Source organism: Doryrhamphus excisus, linkage group LG17 (genome assembly GCF_037039965.1).
Source record: "Doryrhamphus excisus strain RoL-2023G ecotype Guam linkage group LG17, RoL_Dexc_Guam_v1.1, whole genome shotgun sequence".
NCBI lineage: Eukaryota > Metazoa > Chordata > Actinopteri > Syngnathiformes > Syngnathidae > Doryrhamphus > Doryrhamphus excisus.
The window spans coordinates 11,939,553-11,959,367 of record NC_136373.1 but is presented as its reverse complement, the minus strand read 5'-3'; the positions used below and the strand labels follow the sequence as shown (position 1 = coordinate 11,959,367).

Sequence of the window (19,815 nt, the reverse complement as noted above, 5' to 3'; positions counted from 1 at the left end):
CAAACGCTTAAATTTGTTCATGAATTCGAAGCACCAAAACGCATTCTCACAGACCAGGGGAGTGAGTTTGTAAATGCGGTAAGCACAGAACTTGCATCTTATTGGAATCTATTCTTCTATTTGGGCTTTTCCCTTCAGGGGTCGCCACAGCAAATCAATCTCCTCCATCCAACCCTGTCTTCTGCATCAGTCTCTCTCACACCAACTACCCTCATTTCCTCCTTCAATACATCCATAAACCTCCTCTTTGGTCTTCCTCTACGCCTCCTACCTGGCAGCATCCTTCTACCAATATAGTCACTATCTCTCCTCTGGACATGTCCCAACCATCTCAGTCTGGCCTGAAGGACTTTATCTCCAAGGCCTCTAACATGTAACATCCCTCTGATGTACTTCCTCCTAATCCTATCCATCCTGGTCACTCTCAATGAGAACCTCAGCATTCTCATCTCTGTTACCTCCAGTTCTGCTTCCTGTCTCCAGACCAAACAACATGGCTGGTCTCTCCACACTTTCTTTTTAGCTGAAACTATCACACATTACTACAACTTATTGGAATCTATTACTTTTCTATTATGTGTTTAAAATAAGGTGTCTTCATATGTTTTGCAATTATGCAATACTGAAGTTGTATATGTGTTACCAGATCAATAAGAATGTCTGCAAAATATTGGGTATCAAAAGAAGTTTGTGTGCCCCCTACCATCCTCAAACCAATTAGTCTGGTGGAGCGTATGAACGCAACCATCCAGAGGTAAGTAATGTCACCTTGTCATCCAAGTTGTCCCTCACAAATTATATTGGTGAATAGATTTGCAATCTATTTTTTTTCTCTTTTAGGGCTCTTGGTAAACTGGTAGGGTCCAAACCTGAAATGTGGGATAAATATTTGGATGCTGTTATGTTTGGGTTGGGAACCAAAAAGCAGACAACCAAATTCTCCCCCTACTTTTTAATGTTTGGCTGTGAAGCCTGCTACCCAATAGAAATTCCAGAGGACTTTCAGGTTTGTGAAATGTAGTATTAAGTTGAATGACATTATGAAGAATTACTGTTGTAATTATGAAATTAAAGAAGTAATATATTTCTATGCTGTTTTATTTCATATTGAATGTATTTGTAGAATGAAAGTGTAGCATGAGCTATTGTCTATTTTACAGATGGACAGCGGTGTGGAGGATTATATCGGAGCGGAGACAGTTTGCGAGGACATTAGATGAGATCTAACCTTGATGAGATCAGGGACATAGTCCTCAAAAACGTGTCCCGATCTCAGCAGAGAACGGTGCAAGAGATTAGTTTGAAACAGAAGCAAGTCAGCTTTGCAGCGGGTGACAGAGTGGCGACAGAATGTGAGGAGCCAACAGCGTAAGGAAGCTGGAGTCCAATTTTCTTGGGACCTTCACCATCGCGACAATCCACGGGAAAAGTGCTGATCTCCTGGGGCACAATGGAGTGGATTACAAAGAAATCAGCATGACCACCTAAAACATTTCAGGCAGGAGAATCTGCGGATTCCCTCCAAAATTGGTGAATCCGCTGCCACAGTAACTGCTGTCAATGTGCCAGGTGTGTCTGTCCCCACTGCTACTGTCCTCACTGCCAGAAGACCTGCAGTCATTGTCCTCCCCGGCATAAGACCTTTGGTGATTGTCGCAGTAGCCTCAGCCCTCGCCACCACAAGACCTGCAGCCACTGTCCAAGCTACGTCTGCCGACTGCATCTGTCCCTGCCGCCATTGTCCCAGCTGCCTCTGTCCTCGCTGCCAGAGGACCAACTGCCTCTGTCCTCCCAGTCACTGTCCCAGGTGCAGCAAGACCTGAATGTAAAGACTCTCCAGCTGAAGGATGTGTTGCATCCCTAAATAGTGGCACATACAGTGAAACAGAAGTACAAAAATGTATGTTTATTTCACATTTTGCCTTTACAAACAAAATAAATCTGGTATGCATGGATGTTTAAATGTTTCTAAATCAGTGTTCAGTCTTGTAACTGTGATTAACTAGTACTTTTCACTTTTGTAGATCTACAAGCAGTGTGGACCGGGAACCATTCCAGTGACCATGTGCTGCTATCAAAAATAGAAAATTATAAACTTTTTTTGTTGGGACATTGCAAGGATCGCTCCTGGCCAAGAGCTTGAGAGTGAGGTAAAAATTCTTGACTTTCGAATTCCACACTTTAGATGCTTTATAAGAAGAATGTGTGCGTGTATATTTGTTGTTTCATTAGTTGGCCTTACTAGGCACTTCTGGGCAATATTTTAATCCATGAATACATACATTAGTGTTTAAATATGTTTCAGTGTTGTGTGGAAACGTTATCTTTTTGTTGTCTTTAAGGTGATCAATGCATATCTAACGTTGCTTGTTCAACGATACACCAACGATGTTGAACAAGCTGCTGTCAATGACAGCTATGAAATGACACGCATTTGGACTCACAATACCTCCCAGCTCAAACTTAGTAGAGAACATATTTTTCTAATTAAGTTATGATTACACAATAGCTTTTTATAGTCACGTTTTACTTTATTATCCTTCAAGTTTGGATTGATTTTCAGATGGATCCTATGCATATCAACCTCATTGTGGGGATTTTTAACAAACATCATCACTGGATGTTAACGGTAAAGCTTTGACTGTCACTTTGAATAACAATAAAATTGTCCTTATTGGGACTGATATGAAGTTTATGATTACAGTTTATGAATCATTTTAAACAAATATTAATCTGTTTTCATTGTCTCACTTGGTGGTAGTTGTAGTGGAAAAGTTGTGAAAGTTGTTACCTTCCGAAAGGTTATTTATCCCCATGAAAAGCGGACCTTGTTTGTGGATCCATTTGGGGAAACTGAAGATCAAATAAAAAGATGCCTGGAAACAAGAAGGTAAGAAGAACTTAAAGAAAGCAGTTAAAAACATCATTATCTAAACATAAACATCACTATCTGTATCATTTCTTCAAAGGGCATTCATGCAGACGAGGGACTGCAAAGTGTCAAGGTGGACATGTGCTACCCTTCCCCATGGACTTCAGCGTGATGGTACATCACGTGGTGTCTTAGCCTTGAAAGTGAGTACAGTTGTAGTTTCATATAGCCAGACTTGTAATGTTGACTCAATCAGTCTGTCTTATGCACACATAGAATATTCATAACAGATTTTAAGCTTGTATTAGTCCTGTGCTTCATTCATTGTCTGTAACGCCCCCTCCCCCCCTTACATTTTTTGCAAATGGATGACATGCTATGGGTAATGACATTCAATTGAACATATTAGGACACATACAGTACTTAACAAGCCAACTTGTACTAACTGTACTTAGTACTATTGTAGTGCTAGTAATGCCTACAGTAAAAGACAACGTATGTAAGAAGGATGTGATTAACACCTTCAATGTTTGTCATTTTCAGATTGGCTGTGACAACTGCAGCAGGTGGAACCACCACACTTGCTGAGGTCATCCATCACTAGATGCCGACTATCTCTGTCCTCTCTGCCTGTAAGGGGGGCAGAAGAGCAATGAGTGTGTGTTTATGAATCATACATATTTATCTACTGTATATAGTTGAAAATATGTATCATACAATTCAAATATTTTTATATAAAGTTTTCTTATAAAATATTTTCCTGCTATTTCTTTTTGGGGACATTTTGTGCACAAATTGTTTTAAAAGCAAATTAGCAAACTGCCGTAGAATGCATGCACCCTATTTGCTGTTGAGGAACTTTTTTGGTCCAAAGATGAAGTCCACACGAGAGGTGGATGTCTTTAAAGTAAATCATGTGAACTATAGACATGTAGAAGTTAACTTAGTCCAAGTAGGGGGTGCCTGCAAATCTTGGCAGGTCAAAAATCAGCCCTGCCGTAAAATGCATGCATCCCATATTTCCAATATGGGAACTTTTTTTGTCCAAAGATGAAGTCCGCATGAGAGGTGGATGTCTTTAAAGTAAATCTGAACTGTAGACATGTAGAAGTTATGCTAGTCCAAGTAGGGGGTGCATGATTTACTTTAAAGACATCCACCTCTCATGCAGACTTCATCTTTGGACCAAAAAAGTTCCCATATTGGAATTATTAACCTAGCATGTATTTGGAATGGGGGAGGGAAACCGGAGTACCTGGAGAAAACCCACGCATGCACGGGGAGAACATGCAAACTCCACACAGAGATGGCCAAGGGTGGGATTGAACTCCGAGCTGTGAGGTCTGCGTGCTCCATCATCATTCCATCATCACGCCATCATCACTCCATTGTACTGTGTGGTACTGTGGTAGTGTGGTAGCGTTAGCAAGCTGACTCCCTTCCCGTGAGTACAAGTACAGCACAGGAAGTAGATGGCTGGGTGAAGTCTGGTCCTGCAGGAACAGCTGAAAGAGATGGATGAGCATATGGTCAGACTTCAGGGCATGCCCAAGTGCGAACACGCCTACCTGGGCACCGACTCTGCTGGTATTGATTGCCAGACCACCCGTTGAGGTGGTCAGCAGGAGGCGGAACTCAAACGGAGAGCAGCGAAGCCACAGGACGAAAGAGCGGCGGACCGACAGGCACAAGGAGAGGCCACTGCGGGATGATCAGTCAGATATCACATCACCACTTCCACACGCAATGGGAGGATCACTTTTTCCCCACTGCAATTGCACTATTGACAAGTTCCATCATTTTTATTGCTAAATCACGAGGTGTTGGTGTTTACCATTTGATTTGAACTGATGGACGGAGCAGCATCATTCCAAGTACTTAACAGGCTGTACTGTACTGTACTATTCAAGGCCGTAGTACTGCCGTACTATTAAATGCGTGTCGTGTTATGTGTGTGCGCTCTCTCCGAGCACGCACACAAGGAATTGGAGCAGCCGTGTCTGCTTATGAGAGGTCTTTAGCGTGTACAACACAAACGTTAATGATGAGAGAAATGTTTTATATATCGTACTAAATTGTGTCCGTGTGATGTGTTTGTGTGTGTGGAGGTTGGGGGAGGGGGTGCGTCTCACTGCAATCAGTCATCACATCGATGCTAAACTTAAACGATGACAGAAATGTTTTGCACATGGTTGAATATTTACTCATTTTAAAGTTGATAATGCCGTTTAAATGTGTGTTTAAGAAAGCTGAATCCTACTGTGTTCAGTGTTTACATTTCAATAAATATTTCTTTAAACTTGAGACCTGTAATATTTGTTATCATTTTCATTTTTTCATGTAAATTGAGGGCGCAAAAGCAATATTGGCCACAAGTATCGGCTAAGGGTGATGGAAAAAAAACGGCACCGGTCGATCCCTAGTAGCCAGTCTGGGTGAGAAATGACTCATTTGTTCGTTCTCTTGTTTTTGCTTTGCTTTAGTTCACTGAGCTAACATGCTGCTAACCACTAACTGTAAGAGACCATTGTTGCCAGCTTCCCAAGACAGTAGCACACTGCGGTCAACAGGGTGCAGCACTTAAAAGCAGCAATATAGACCCTTTTACAGCTGAGCATGCATTTTGGCAACAGATGTAGTCTGTCTCCTCCAGTCATCCAGAGGAGTTATCAAGCTGCAAAGGTTGAATTAAACATTTTACCAGCACCAAAATCACTCAAATATTTGTTTATTGAGTATAAGATACTTCTGAATTGGTATTTCAGTTGTCGATATAAGTTATTCAAACTTCTGAAAAATTGTGACTATTTTAGAGCAATCAGTGACTGCAACCTATTAAACGTGTTGATTAGACTGGGAACACGATTAAAACTGCTCGTGTTTGCAATTGCCCATTGACAAGCTGCTGTGGTCGGTCATGCTTCCGTTGTCAAGATGCGCGCGCAGCTTTCTCATTGTTTACTAACTGTAAAAGTGTCTATTGATTCCACATGAGACAGATGGCAGTTTAAATCAGATGTAAGGAGAGTATCGCTTTCAATCTGGTACTTTCTGTGTTTTCTTTCTTTCTTTTACCAGCACGACCACATGCCACCGCTGTTACATTGGGAGATAGGTGCAACAACTGTAACAGTAAAAGTTCATTTACAAGCATGGCTTTTAATTAAGGATCGACCGATACATCGGCCGACCGATACAACGGGCCGATATTTGCTGTGGAGGAGCAGTCATCACATTGATGCTGGATAAATTTAAACTACAACAGAAATGTTTTGCACATGGTTGAATATTTATTCCTTTTAAAGTTGATAATGCCGTTTAAATGTGTGTTTAAGAAAGCTGAATCCTACTGTGTTCAGTGTTTACATTTCAATAAATATTTGTTTAAACTTGAGACCTGTAATATTTTTGTTATCATGGTCATTTTTTCATGTAAATTGAGGGATCAAAAGCAGTATCGGCAAAGCAAATCGCCCATCGGCTGAGGGTGATGGAAAAAAATTGGTATCTGCATCGGCCCCAAAAAAAACATATCGGTTGATCCCTACTTTTAATAAATGACAATTTCATACTCCTGAATAGAGCTGGAAAGAGGGGTAACACTATTTTCTGACAGAAAATTTACCTTTGAACAAACTCCAGTGTCCTTGCCGCTTCTTCTTGGTACTGCAGGTTGAACACATAGAAGGTTGCAAAAACTGCAGCAAGCCCTGTGATGAAGGATTTTTGGGCGCCTTCACAGATGACCTGGCTTTCAACGCTGATCATCCAACGGCCCAATGTGACTCCATCACCAGCAACTGATGCATAGACAAATAAATTTTTGATGGAAAACAAATATGGGTATAAGGGCCCCCTATCTGGGGAGACAGAGCCTTCTCCATCGCTGCCCCCACCCTCTGGAACTCTTTGCCCCATTCACTCCGTGCTTGCCCTGACCTTCCCACCTTCAAAAAACAACTAAAAACCCACCTCTATAAATCTGTTTTTAATGTCTAACTTTTTATATCTGACTGCTGTGCCCCGCTCGGCTTTTAGTCATGTTTTAACTGTATTAACGAATTAATGTTGTATTTTGGTGTGTCTTCTACTCTGTTTACTTGCTTTATTCAACTCCATTCTTTTGTAAAGTGTCTGAGTATTTTGAAAAGCACTATACAAATAAAATGTATTATTATTATTATTTATAAGAAGTTCACAGAAAATGCCACCTCTTATATAGATATATATATTGTTTTATTTTTCAAACAGTATATTTTGTGCAACTTCATGTTTGTGTGGCATTAGTTGGAAGCTATTGTGTTTTAGATGAATACACACCCAGTGAACTGTAGTGCTAAAAGGAAAGCTGGACAGAAATGTGTTCAATGTATTCATTGCAAAGTCCGTGTATTTTGCTAGATAACATACTAAAGACGGAACATAAAAAGTTACACTGAGTCTTCATTCAAGTGTGCAACACCTATCCATATATATTCTATTGTATTTACGTATATCAAGTATCATAAGTTGTGCTCTTTGCAATTAATTTGTTTCCACGACTTGAGATAGCAAAAAGAGTTATGGGGGAACTAAATCAACGACAAAACATAAGTTTAGGAGACAGAAAAAGATAAATTAGACAGATGGAGCCACAGAAAGACAGACTTACTTTGTTCTATACTGTCATGCTTTCATGACACTTACCCAGTAGAATCAGTCGTGGACTGGCTGGGACGGTCAGGGTGCCCTCAACATCAGCTGCAGTGGCAGACATCTGTATAACATCGACATCCATATTAAGAATGGAATTGCATGTACAGTCAGAGTAGACACAAAACGTGATGCAAAACAAAACGTACATCAGCAAAGAGTATCAGTTCCTCTGTTCTCTCATTGAAGTAAGCCATCAGCAACTGGATGATGCATAGAGTCAATTCCCCATCTTCAAACTGTCCAGTTTTGTCCTTAAATACTTCTCTATGCGTTGTCCACATCCTTCAATGGATAGCTCCAAGGCATGCAAAACGCAACTCAAAGTGACAGTAGATACCCTTTTGGGTAACAAGGTAGGGCCACTGGAGTCTTAAATCTTCAATGGAAGGTGCTGGAGTCTCATTGATTTGGTTACGCTGAAGAAAGAATGTTGTTTTCATCAAGTTTATCACTTCTGCCCTCTCACTGACTTGAATTCCTTCTTGCCCGTAGATGTTTACCAATTGTTGCCGCTTCTGCTCCACTGTCTCATAGGTTTCTTCAAGTGGAGGGTCCGGCTCAAATTGTGTGCATCCGTAAGAATCAGTTGGCCTCTGAAGTTGTCCAGACTGTCTTGATATTCGGTGTCGTTTGGATATCACAGTCCGATTTATGTTTTCAATTCGTGTTTTCACTTGAGAAAGGAGTGACGTAAAACCACCAGCAATGATGACACCTCCTCTTGTCATATCAGCAAAACTACAGGGGTACTGCTTAACTATGTTTTGGCAAATGATAAGACATTCTTTGCGTGTGGGGTTAACATCATATTTTCTCATTTCATCAACAAGAATTCTTATCATCTGGCGTCGCTTATCAGGAGCAGGTCCAATGAGCCCCAATGAGGATTTCACCGCATAAATACAGACATAATTCAGATTTAAGTTCTGCGCATTAAAATGTCTCCTCTCTCGTTAGCGCCTTTTGTCTGGGTAAAATGCATTTCGAAAAGTTAAGTATGTCTTCCAAGTGACTGTCGCTGAACAACAGTCCCGATAAGCAGTAGCAATGAATCCACTGGATTTAGCCACAGCGTGTTAGCTTAGCCCTCAGATGACGCTTCTTCGCTGACTGTTCAGGCAGGCGAGCTCGAGGCTGTGCGGCCTGCTAGCAAACTGCTAACTTCTGCTATCTGCTAGCGTTTAACGCCTACCTGAGCTGTTGTGATGATAGCAATGGGGTGGTTCTTGTGGTGATTAACGTAACTTTTTTTCACCAACTGAAGAGTAAATACAATTTTGCTTGTTCACAGGGAGCCAATTTGGTGAGGTGTATCCGGTTACGTCCTGTCTTCAAAATAAAAGCACACCAGGATCCCATTGCCGAGTCAGCACACCTGAAAGACACGGCAGAACCAGGCCTTGTGTTGTTGAGCCATGATTACTCCATCTGATTTTCCCATGCAAGGTACAGCACCACCTACAGGCCGGTCTGCAGTATTGCCTTTAAATGGCCATTTCCACTGTCCGATATGAAAAACATCTGCTTTTGCTCTCATTTGATTTTTCTTATATGAAATTTCCATTTGATGTGTAGTTATTGCTTTTTGATGCTGAAAAATCAATTCCATTCTGAAAAAGTAATGTTTTGCTTTTTCTGTAATTAAACTCTAGCAGCTGCTAAGTCAATGGTGTGTTTTTCCTCTGCAGATGAAAGCCATGGAATGAAGGATGAGAGACTCGATCGTCTTTTTCACAGGAACATATTGTCCAAAACACTCTTTCTTAGACTCATTCTGTCAAAAAATAAATAGACACTGGCTCCACATAATTAAAGTTACTTTTGAAAAACGTTTTTCTTTTGTGGTGAGTTTTCAGTGTGTGGGTATTGGTAGTCCTGTGGAGATCCTCGTTTTTCAGCGTATCTATGACAGTATTTCTGTCAGTTTCAGAAAGTCCAAGTGATGTCAACTTCTGATATAAGCTTGGAAAGTAGGTGAGACTGATTGATGTCATGTATTTCCTGATAATGCTCAATTATTGTTGGAACAGTGGAGGATGGAAGGAGCAATTTTGCTTGGAATTTCAAATAAAACAAGGCCAAATGTCTGACAAATTCCCCTTCACTGCTTTTTCGGTGTAGACCTCCATGTCCTCATCACTGGACTGAGTAGGATTCTCCAGCAGTGTATTGCAGTCCTCATCATTCTGATCCCTCGTGCTGCTTGTACTTGCTATGGACTCAACTAGAGTTCCTTCCAGGTAATATTTATGCTTTCTGAACACATGTGATGTGAACGTTGACGTAACTGTAAATGTTTTGTCACAATGTCTAAAAGGGCATGAGACAGTCTTGCCATCAGTTATATGACTTGTCAGGTGCAAGAGAAGACCCCGGATATCATCACACTTTATACTAAATCTCCTGCATTATCCAGTTTAGTTACATTATTTACATATTTAGGGCAATGCGTGTGAGAGCGAAAGGCTGAAAACTTACAGAAAGTTATTGTGCATCCAGGGAAACCACACTTGAAGGATGCATTGGGCAGACAATATCATGTTTTCACTGTTTTCAGGCCTTCACAACAAAATGATCTCAACTACACACAATCTTTAAAATACACTCTCAAGATATATATTACAATAGTACACATTAGAAGCTGTTATTTAGCTTTTTGCCTCAACAAGCGTCTCCCTAAACTGTTTTGTTTAAAAAAAAGAACTGGTAAAATAGAGCGATGTAGCCAGCAAATCAAATTTAAGTAGCAGTTAAGTTAAGTAACTGTTTAAAGTAACTCAAAGAAAAGCTAAACGTTTGTCCACATCTTTGCTAAATTAGCTAGTAGCGTTATGCTAGCTTGCGGCGCTAATTTTGACTCGACGTTTTCGGCACAAAAAAAACAGCTCTTAATAAATGTTAATCCAACACAAAATCACATAATACCATTCTTCGGACTTTAGCAAGATATATTTACCTTCTGGGGTGCAGGATGGATGATGATGATGATTGTACTAGTTTGGAGCGGTCAAAGGTATAGGGGGTGTGTTCAAATCAAAGAACACGGAAGGTTGTCCTCTTTTGGTGGTTTTATTTAGGTTATGATGTGGTACTGATGAGACATACATACAAAGACAAATACACAATAAATGATAAGTAACGTAATGTAACTCATATTACACAAGTATAATGATGAGCTAAAGGCACGCTACACACAGAAATTCAACAAAGAAACCAAGCAAACATGACACTCACTAGAATAACCCTTAGTCATAGTTAGCTTAAATACTGATATTAGCACCGATGAAAAGGGAGCCTAACTTTGTGAAAAGGGTGCCCAAACTACTCCACAGCTCCCACAATAAGAAAAAAAACTCACCTTTATGCATTCATGCACAGCATCAACCTGGTGATATTATGTATGAGGCGCAATAAGGCTCAGAGATCTATATATTGTTCAACCGAAAAAACGTCCCGCACTGTTGTGCGTTTACTGACCGCTGAACACCGTAGGACAAACGACACTCTAAGCCGAACATACAATGCAATGTAAATTATGGGCTTTCTAACAGTCACAATGTTTATGAAATTAATATCAATGCGTTTTCTGTATGCTAAGTAACAGAATGTAATCTTGAATACTGCCTGAGAACTAACACTGCACTCTGAGCTGAACATACAATGCAATGTAAATTATGGGCTTTCTAACAATGATGATACGCCGCGTAGTTGAGAGAGGAGGGGCGGAAGCAGCAGGTGTCGCTTCCTCAAGTGCTCCGTCCAGTTTGGTGCTTTCAGTTTAACAGTCCGTATGGAAACTAATTATTCGTTTTCTAGTTATTTTTTCCCTCGATCTCAAATTAAAACACCAGTGTTTAGACCTAGTTTTTAATTGTGTTTAATTTGGAATTTTGCAAAATAAATACTGTATTGTACCGTAAGATTTGACAGAAGCTTGCTGTTAATATTTTGTTCCGCAGAGGCGTTTGAATTTACAGTATTCAACTGTATTAATGGAGAACGGTACACTATTGTTCAAAATACCTTGTATTTTTACAGTAATTTGTTGCAGTGTAGGGCGGCACGGCGGTCGAGTGGTTAGCGCGCAGACCTCACAGCGAGGAGACTAGGGTTCGATTCCACCCTCGGCCATCTCTGTGTGGAGTTTGCATGTTTCTCCGGGTCCTCCGGTTTCCTCCCCCATTCAAAAAAAACATGCTAGGTTAATTGGCGACTCCAAATTGTCCATAAGTATGAATTAGATTAGATTCAACTTTATTGTTATTGCTCATGTCACTGGTACAGGGCAACAAAATGCAGTTAGCGTCCAACCAGAGGTGCAATTTTATAAGTACCTTAGTAGGAAGTAAATGTAGAAATAGAATACAACTGTAAATGGACAGATATATGTACTATATACTGTATATATAACTATAACAGGCTGTGACTATAATACAGTGAGGATATGTACAGGGATATAAATGACTATAATATGGCTATTGCAGATTATACAGATTATAAACAGTATGCACAGTATGGATGTGACAATATCTATAACAGTAATATGTACAGTATTGCAATGAAGTGACTATGATACAGTGTGGATATATACAGGGATATAAGTGACTAGAGCAGGGGTCACCAACCTTTTTGAGACCGAGGACTACTTTGTGAGCACGGATAGTATGAAAGGCTAAAATGACAAAACTGCACGGATCACTTTTTAGTATTCAGAACAAAAAGAATAGTAGTAGTAACACTATGTGAAGCGACTGCTCACATATCAATGTTAATTATTTTCCACAATAATGGTAACAAAAACGTATTTTTTTAACAAGAAACATTTATTTATGTGCTCACATATTTGAAAGTCAGAGGGAACACCTTTCTGTGATTTTTTTCACCTGCCTAGTGAAAAAAGTCATTTGTTTGTCCAAAGCTGCCTTTAACAAACGGGGCTTTTCCGTCCTTAATGCGCTGCCGGGTGGGTAGCTCGCATTGAAGCTTTCGTGACAAGTTTTGAAGTGTCTCTCCACATTGTGCCGTTTTGGTATTGCAACAGTCGTCCCGCATATAAGACACATACATTTTTCTTCAAAATACGTAAAGAAAAATTCTTCCTCCCAATCACTGTGGAAAATGTAAGTCCTTTTTCGCTTTTCTGCCATGTTTTTGGGGGCTCATCACCGCTGCACTATATCAGAAAAGCAGTGAGTGGACGCGTGCGCACACATGAACTTTGACTTGAGGTAAGACTTCGTGAAAAAATATTTTTGTTTTAATTTTTGATGTTATAAGATTCATTCATTCATTCATTTTCTACCGCTTTTCCTCACGAGGGTCGCGGGGGTGCTGGAGCCTATCCCAGCTGTCTTCGGGCGAGAGGCGGGGTACACCCTGGACTGGTCGCCAGCCAATCCCAGGGCACATATAGACAAACAACCATTCACACTCACATTCATACCCATGGACAATTTGTGGCCAATTAAAGATGATTAAAAAATACATTAATGTAAGCAATTCTGATTCAAAATTTAAAGCACAAAATAACAATGATAATTTGTGACCAGTGCTATTTTTAGAAGATGCCTCACGGGCGCCTTAAGTGGTTCACGTGGGCGCATGGCGCACAGCATTGGTGACCCCTGGACTAGAGTATGACTGTTGCAGATTATATAAATTATAAACAGTATGATCTATGAATGCAACAAGATAAAACAGTAATATGTACAATAGTGCAATGAAGTAGTGCAATGAAGTGATGGGGGGGGGGTGTAAGTAGTGGAAGGGGTGGGCAATGGGGGGCAGAATTCAACAAGGAGACAGCTGTTGGGAAAAAGGTGTTCCTGAACCGGGTGGTTCTTGTCCGTAAGCTCAAAATGTGAGTGTGAATGGTTGTTTGTCTATATGTGCCCTGTGATTGGCTGGCGACCAGTCCAGGGTGTACCCCGCCTCTCGCCCGAAGACAGCTGGGATAGGCTCCAGCACCCCCCGCAACCCTCGTGAGGAAAAGCGGTAGAAAATGAAATGCAATGAAAATGTTGCAGTGTATGAATGTGGGTGGGAATGGTTGTTTGTCTATATGTGCCCTGGGATTGGCTGGCCACCAGTCCAGGGTGGACAGCTGGGATAGGTTCCAGCACGCCCGCCACCCTGGTGAGGATAAGCGGAAGAAAATGAATGAATGAATGAGTTACTTAGATATAAATACAGATGATGCTGGGTGCCTGCACATATCGGAGTGGAGGGGAATGAGGGAGTGGATAGAATAGCTAAAAGAGGGACTAGAATGATGGACATGATCAATGTACCATCATAATCATACCTATGGACAATTTGGAGTGGCCAATTAACCTAGCATGTTTTTGGAATGGGGGAGGAAACCGGATTACCTGGAGAAAAGCCACACATGCATGGGGAGAACATGCAAACCCCACACAGAGATAGCCGAGGGTGGGATTGAACTCGGGTCTACTAGCTGTGAAGTCTGTGCGTGAACCACTCGAGCGCCGTGCAGCAGAATATAGATTATTCAAATTATTATTACCACTATTATGATTATAGAATATTTATTACCATTATTAGTAGTAGGACTATTATTGGATTTCTCTCCTACTCATCTGAATGTAAAAAGTCAATTGCCCATTGATATACTCCGGTACAATAGGTGGCGGTATGCACCTGGTACAATAGGTGGCGGTATGCATCTGTTTAATTGTCATGCTAGCAATTAGACCATTACAGCAAAAGACGACGAGAAGAAGAAGCAGCAGAATAAGTCCAGGCTTTTTATTCATTTTTTAAAGGTTTGTTGCTACAACAAGTTAAAAAGTTGGGACGGTGCACGTTGTCCTACTAAACAAACACTTCCCATACCAACTTACAGTGAAGGACCAAGTCCCACATGGAACCAGGCGGCGCAAGGTTCCAGCCCTGGCGGGACTACTTTGGCTTGTCGGACGCAGTTCGAAGGATCGTGAGTCGGAACCCGACAACTCCGGATCCTCCAGAGCAGATGATTCCTTCGGAACTGGACGCTCTCCTGGAAAAAAGTGACCGTCAGGTGAACTGTGAAGTAGACGATCCGACACATTGCACAAAGCAGTTCCCCATTCGTGCACCAGGTGGCGATCTGCTGGATGTTCCCGCAGAAGGAGGGCTGGAAGCAGGGCAAGGGCAGAAGCAGCCGAAGACACCCGAGCCTACACCCGCAGGTTTGCTGTGCGGTTTCTGCAAACGTAACGGGGAGCCAGAGGTGGTCTACAAATCTCATTGGCTGAAGGACCGCTCGGGAGATGTCCTGTGTCCTGTCCTGCGGCAGTACGTGTGCCCTCTGTGCGGCGCTACAGGACCGAAAGCCCACACTAAGCTCCACTGTCCGAAGGTGGACAAGGCGTACCGGTCCGTTTACTCCAAGGGTAAACGCTGAACTTCTGGTCTCCTTGAGAGGTTTTACCCTGTGGCTTTCAAACGTTTTACAGACCGGATTAAAATACATGCATGCTGTTTTGCATGGGTTCAAGCTTTATTTGGTTTGTGTTACATGTTAGCATTCAATATTTTAACACTGCTTGGAATGCTTCGTATTTTGGCTCGAATCGTTTTGTTACCCGACCTGAGCCCCCCTGTTCTGCTGCTCATAATTAGCAAGGAGATCTGTGATGACAGAGTCTGAGTCGTTCATGTCCGTCAATACTGGCGAGTAACAAATGGCACCTTATGTTCAAAACTCCATGATGTTAAAAAACATCCCTATTAAAATGCCAAAGAATTGTCGGATTATTCAGGTTTCATCCATTTTTTTATGCTTATCCTCACCAGGGGGAGGGGGTGCTGGAGCCTATCCCAGCTGCCCACCCTGGACTGGTGGCCAGCCAATCCCAGGGCACATATAGCCAAACAACCATTCCCACCCACATTCATTCACATGAATCCATCCCAGAGTAGCAGCTGCCTTCTCATATTGAAGGTAGAATACGTCATAGACTGCTAAGAGCAGCCATCCATATGATGCCCTCACATATTACACTATTACCCCCCCCCCCACCCCAGTGGTCATCCAGCGTCCAATATTGACATTCTCTTCCACCTGAAAAGTAAATCATCATCATCCCTTACTTTATGTCCACATCTATAAAGGGGGACGGGTGTCCAAATATCAGCTATAGAGGCCGACACCTGAAAGGAACAAAGAACCATATTATGGAAAATAATGGGTGAGAATAAAAATATGCCATAATTACATTCAATATGTCAGCACGTGGCAAGAACTAGAATATGAACTTCCATCTGCAAGAAGGACCAGCCCTGCTAGTCGTATTGTTTGTGTTGCTCACTTAGGAGAATCATTCATCTGAAAGGGCTTAACAAGCAGGTAACAGTAGATGATCGACCATAGACCACATCCCCTGATCTGAACTCCCATCAGGGCAAGGAAAAATTCAAAACCTATCAGGGGAAAAAGAAACCTTGAGAAGGGTCCGCAGATGGGGGGGGGGGGGGGGGGGATCCCTTCCAGGATGACCAGGCTGCAATGGATATGGAGAAGGTAACATGTGACAGTTAAATATAACAGAGTATAATAGTCCAGGTCCAAGATGTAATGCCATCAGGAGAGGTGGGTCGCCGTGGGTCTTGAGATGATCACCATCCCTCTGCCACAGCGCCTCCACAAGGTAGGCCACGTCAGATGTTGTCCAGTTGAGTCAGGCCAACTTCCAAACAGCAGCAGCCTCCCCTGGACCCCCCCTCCAACAGGGGGTGGGGATATATATGTGTATGTATATAGAGAGAGAACTAGAGAGAGAGACAGAGACAGAGACAGAGGAGCGGCAGGGAATATTTCTAACTTAACGCTAAAGTGTAGAAGTAAGACTTAAGTTGGGACTTGAACATTTCTACTGAGGTAGCAGCTCTAATATTAACAGGCAGGGCATTCCACAATGTGTTTAGAACCCATGCTATATCTTGACTAAGTTAATACCAGTATTTGTTGAATTATCGCTAGCACAAGACACCAACCAGGGAGGTTCAGGTTTATTGCCAGGCCTCGTTCATTCCCTTCCAAAAAAAAGAACGAGTTTTTTTGACCCGTTCGTTCATGACCGACACACCACTAGTGTTACCCCAGAGACGCCATGTAGGAAGTCATTCAACTTGGTTTGAAGACATCTACAAATATGAAATGAAAACATTCTTTCAGACCAGAACACCTTTACTGCATTTCCCTGCAGTGGTTAGAAATACCATACAAAACATTATAAATCATTGTAGATGTTTTTTTACATTCATAACTATGCAAATAATGACAAGTAAAATACAAAATAAAATGTTCCCAATTGTACCTTTTACATATAACGGTGAAATCTTTCAACACGCATCATGTACTGCTTCCACACGTCAGACAAACAGAACATTTCCAAATGCCTGCAAGGCATGCTGGTTAGTCCAGTGGCAACAAGAATATGAAATATAAACAATCAAACATTGTCAGCAGTATGTCAACTACTCGTCGTTTACTCCTGATGACCCTCTCAACATCTACATCTCATGTAAATATGTGAAAATATGTGAAATATGTTGAGGTACCTGGTGTCAGCAGTATGTCAACTACTCGTCGTTTACTCCTGATGACCCTCTCAACATCTACATCTCATGTAAATATGTGAAAATATGTGAAATATGTTGAGGTACCTGGGTTCGATTCTCCACTGCATCTCCGTCTGTAGTTTGCATGTTCTCCCCGTGCATGCGTGGCTCCCCCCTCCCCCCGATTCCAAAAACATGCTAGCTTCACTGGCCACTCCAAATTGTCCATAGGTATGAATGTGGGTGGGAATGGTTGTTGGTCTATATGTGCCCTGGAATTGGCTGGCCACCAGTCCAGGGTGGACCCCGCCTCTCCCCCAGGACAGCTGGGAGAGGCTCCAGCATACCTGTGAAAATGAATGAATGACTAAAGCGTATTGGTGTCATTCAGCTGTGCTGTGATCTTACCTTGTGTAAGATGTTGAGACCAAATTCTTGAGTCAACGTCCTTCAATATTCTGTGACATCTGTGACGATGGAGACATTGTTGAGGAAATCCATTATCCAACTATTTTAAATCAATAATTCCAACTCTAAAGGGAAAGCTGCCATTTACAGATTGAAATGACAATATAGGTATTATTGCAATGTTACCTTCACAGTCCGGCGGCCTAGTTGGTGCAAGATGCTGCTCTCCTCTGCTTCTTAGACTCTTTGACTGCACTAACTTGCTGTTCATGTCTGGAATAAACAACATTGCAGTGACAAATCATTACCATATCATGTGTTACAAACGTTTATTTGGATATATTTGGACACTGATGACACAAAGTAAAATATTTTGGACATGAAAATGACCACAGATGCGGTAAACTATTAGTTTAGTTTTAGAGCAAGGTTAAACCTTGCTCTAAAATCACTCATCCTGCAGTTCAGCAATTCAGTTCCGATCTTGCCACTTTTTGGTCAATTGATGACTTTTATTACAAATAAAAACTCCCGCCCCCCACTGTATCCCCAAGACTCAGGTCATAGCATACTTCAACATATATTTAAGCTACACGCGGTTCCCATGGCTTGGAGGACACTGCTGCTTCCAAACAAATACCACATAACGAATGGCTCCTTACAGGTTTAATATACTATAAATAAAGTATCCCGTCCTGCAACCGAAAACATGTCCACAAAGTTCGCAGTCGATAGCTAGCTGGATGGCAGGCTAAAGGTATGCTAATGCTAACGTCGAGTATTCCACATTTTCACACTGACTTAGTCAGATGAAGAAAGGTGAGAGAGAAAAGTCATATAAGCATATGACCTACCCATATGGCCCCACATGAATTTTCTTGTTAAACGACCGTCCATGTCGTCTTCCACAGTCTTCCCGTGAAATCATGGCGCCTCAAACTTTGCCTTGGCAAGTCTGAGGGCAAACCACCCCCTGACGCATGCGCAGAATGCCCACTAGGTGGCCAGGTTCACTGCCATTACATTTTACTTTCTGGTATCAGGTTGGAAAATCAATACATTAGTGATGTAAATATTACTTAAAATTGACATATCAATGTGAGGATACGAAGTTACAGACAATCATCAAGTCACACATTAGTAAAACAAGTGAAATAATAAATCCTTGGAAAATGTAAATTCATATTTGAGGTAATAATTAGAGGGCCAAAGAAATAATTTTTTTCAGTGTGTATGCATCCATACACTTTATATATATAATATATATATTATATATATGTATTATATTATATACATACATATATATATATATATATATATATATATATATATATATATATATATCACGGTGACGGGCTAATCTGAAGCGCGGTCATGGCTGAGAGTGAGAGGAACACAGAGGTCCAGAAGTGAGATAGGGCAGGGCAGGACCAAAACATATGAGTAAGGTTGAGAGTTGCCAGCCAGCCTGCTCCTATGACCTATGACCTCTGTGCCACCTTACACCCGCTTCTATGTCTATGTTGAGTGCCGAGGACCATGTAGTACACAAATGGCAGGGCACAGGGCGGTGTGGAAGAATAACTGTATATCGTTTGGAAACAATAATCATATATATATGGAATATGGGTTAAAGGGGAGGATAGAGTCTGTCAGAGATGCAGCTGGAATACGAGGGAAAGCGGAAATGTGCTTGCTGACGAAGTCCCTGACCTGCAGGTACCTGAAAAACTGATGTTTGTGGGTCAGCTGCTCAAAGGACGCAAACATTCCGTCGATATACAGGTCTCCGAGCGAGCGAATCCCAACACTTTGCCAGGGTGAAAAGGCCATGTCGCTGACAAAGGGTTCAAATGAAGAGGGGACAAGAGAGGAATGGTGTGAAGTCCAAATTGAAGAGAAGTTTGAACAATGATGTTATCAGAGTAAGCAAGGGGTGATGTAGTCAAAGGAAAACACCAGGGACCTAAAGTAGAATGAGTTAGAATGAGTGAGTTGCAAGACTATGTATCTATCTATCTATCTATCCATCTATCTATCTATCTGGTTTCTTCTTCTCAAATGAACTCTTGACTTTGGAGAAAAATGATAAATATATTATTATTAAAAATAATAAATAATATGAGTAGTTCCTCCTGACTGGAAATAGTGTGCAGTATATTTGAGAGCCAGGGGCCTGATGTCCATCCACAACTCTTGGATGAGGGCTACAAGAATTGCGTTTGGACAAGAAACTCCCGACTTTCTGTCACGGCAAAAGCGCATCTTTGTCC

At 41.6% G+C, this 19,815-nt stretch overlaps 3 protein-coding genes and 2 long non-coding RNA genes across 5 annotated transcripts; 3 read left to right on the top strand and 2 right to left on the bottom strand.

The window, feature by feature from the left end:
- The first annotated feature begins 16 nt into the window (after positions 1-16).
- On the top strand, positions 17-1,220 carry LOC144901970 (uncharacterized). The gene is made up of 4 exons (XM_078798020.1): positions 17-78; positions 647-754; positions 841-1,006; positions 1,161-1,220. Exons 1-4 carry the CDS (start codon positions 74-76, stop codon positions 1,218-1,220), a joined length of 339 nt encoding a protein of 112 aa, XP_078654146.1. The 5' UTR covers positions 17-73.
- A 1,560-nt stretch (positions 1,221-2,780) lies between these two features.
- LOC144901942 (uncharacterized) lies at positions 2,781-3,556 on the top strand. Its single transcript, XR_013630140.1, has 3 exons — positions 2,781-2,890; positions 2,970-3,075; positions 3,416-3,556. It is a non-coding gene; the product is annotated as an uncharacterized LOC144901942 (long non-coding RNA).
- Positions 3,557-4,230: 674 nt separating this feature from the next.
- LOC131137432 (uncharacterized) lies at positions 4,231-11,134 on the bottom strand. Its single transcript, XM_078798017.1, has 6 exons — positions 10,524-11,134; positions 7,714-7,767; positions 7,559-7,628; positions 6,498-6,672; positions 4,441-4,573; positions 4,231-4,377 (listed from the first exon to the last, which is right to left on the bottom strand). Exons 2-6 carry the CDS (start codon positions 7,759-7,761, stop codon positions 4,231-4,233), a joined length of 573 nt encoding a protein of 190 aa, XP_078654143.1. The 5' UTR covers positions 7,762-7,767; positions 10,524-11,134.
- Positions 11,135-14,427: 3,293 nt separating this feature from the next.
- Positions 14,428-15,312, top strand: LOC131137439 (nanos homolog 3-like). The gene has a single exon (XM_078798016.1). It carries the CDS (start codon positions 14,451-14,453, stop codon positions 14,973-14,975), a length of 525 nt encoding a protein of 174 aa, XP_078654142.1. The 5' UTR covers positions 14,428-14,450; the 3' UTR covers positions 14,976-15,312.
- Positions 15,313-17,301: 1,989 nt separating this feature from the next.
- Positions 17,302-17,816, bottom strand: LOC131137443 (uncharacterized). The gene is made up of 3 exons (XR_013630199.1): positions 17,729-17,816; positions 17,543-17,592; positions 17,302-17,481 (listed from the first exon to the last, which is right to left on the bottom strand). It is a non-coding gene; the product is annotated as an uncharacterized LOC131137443 (long non-coding RNA).
- Positions 17,817-19,815: the final 1,999 nt, after the last annotated feature.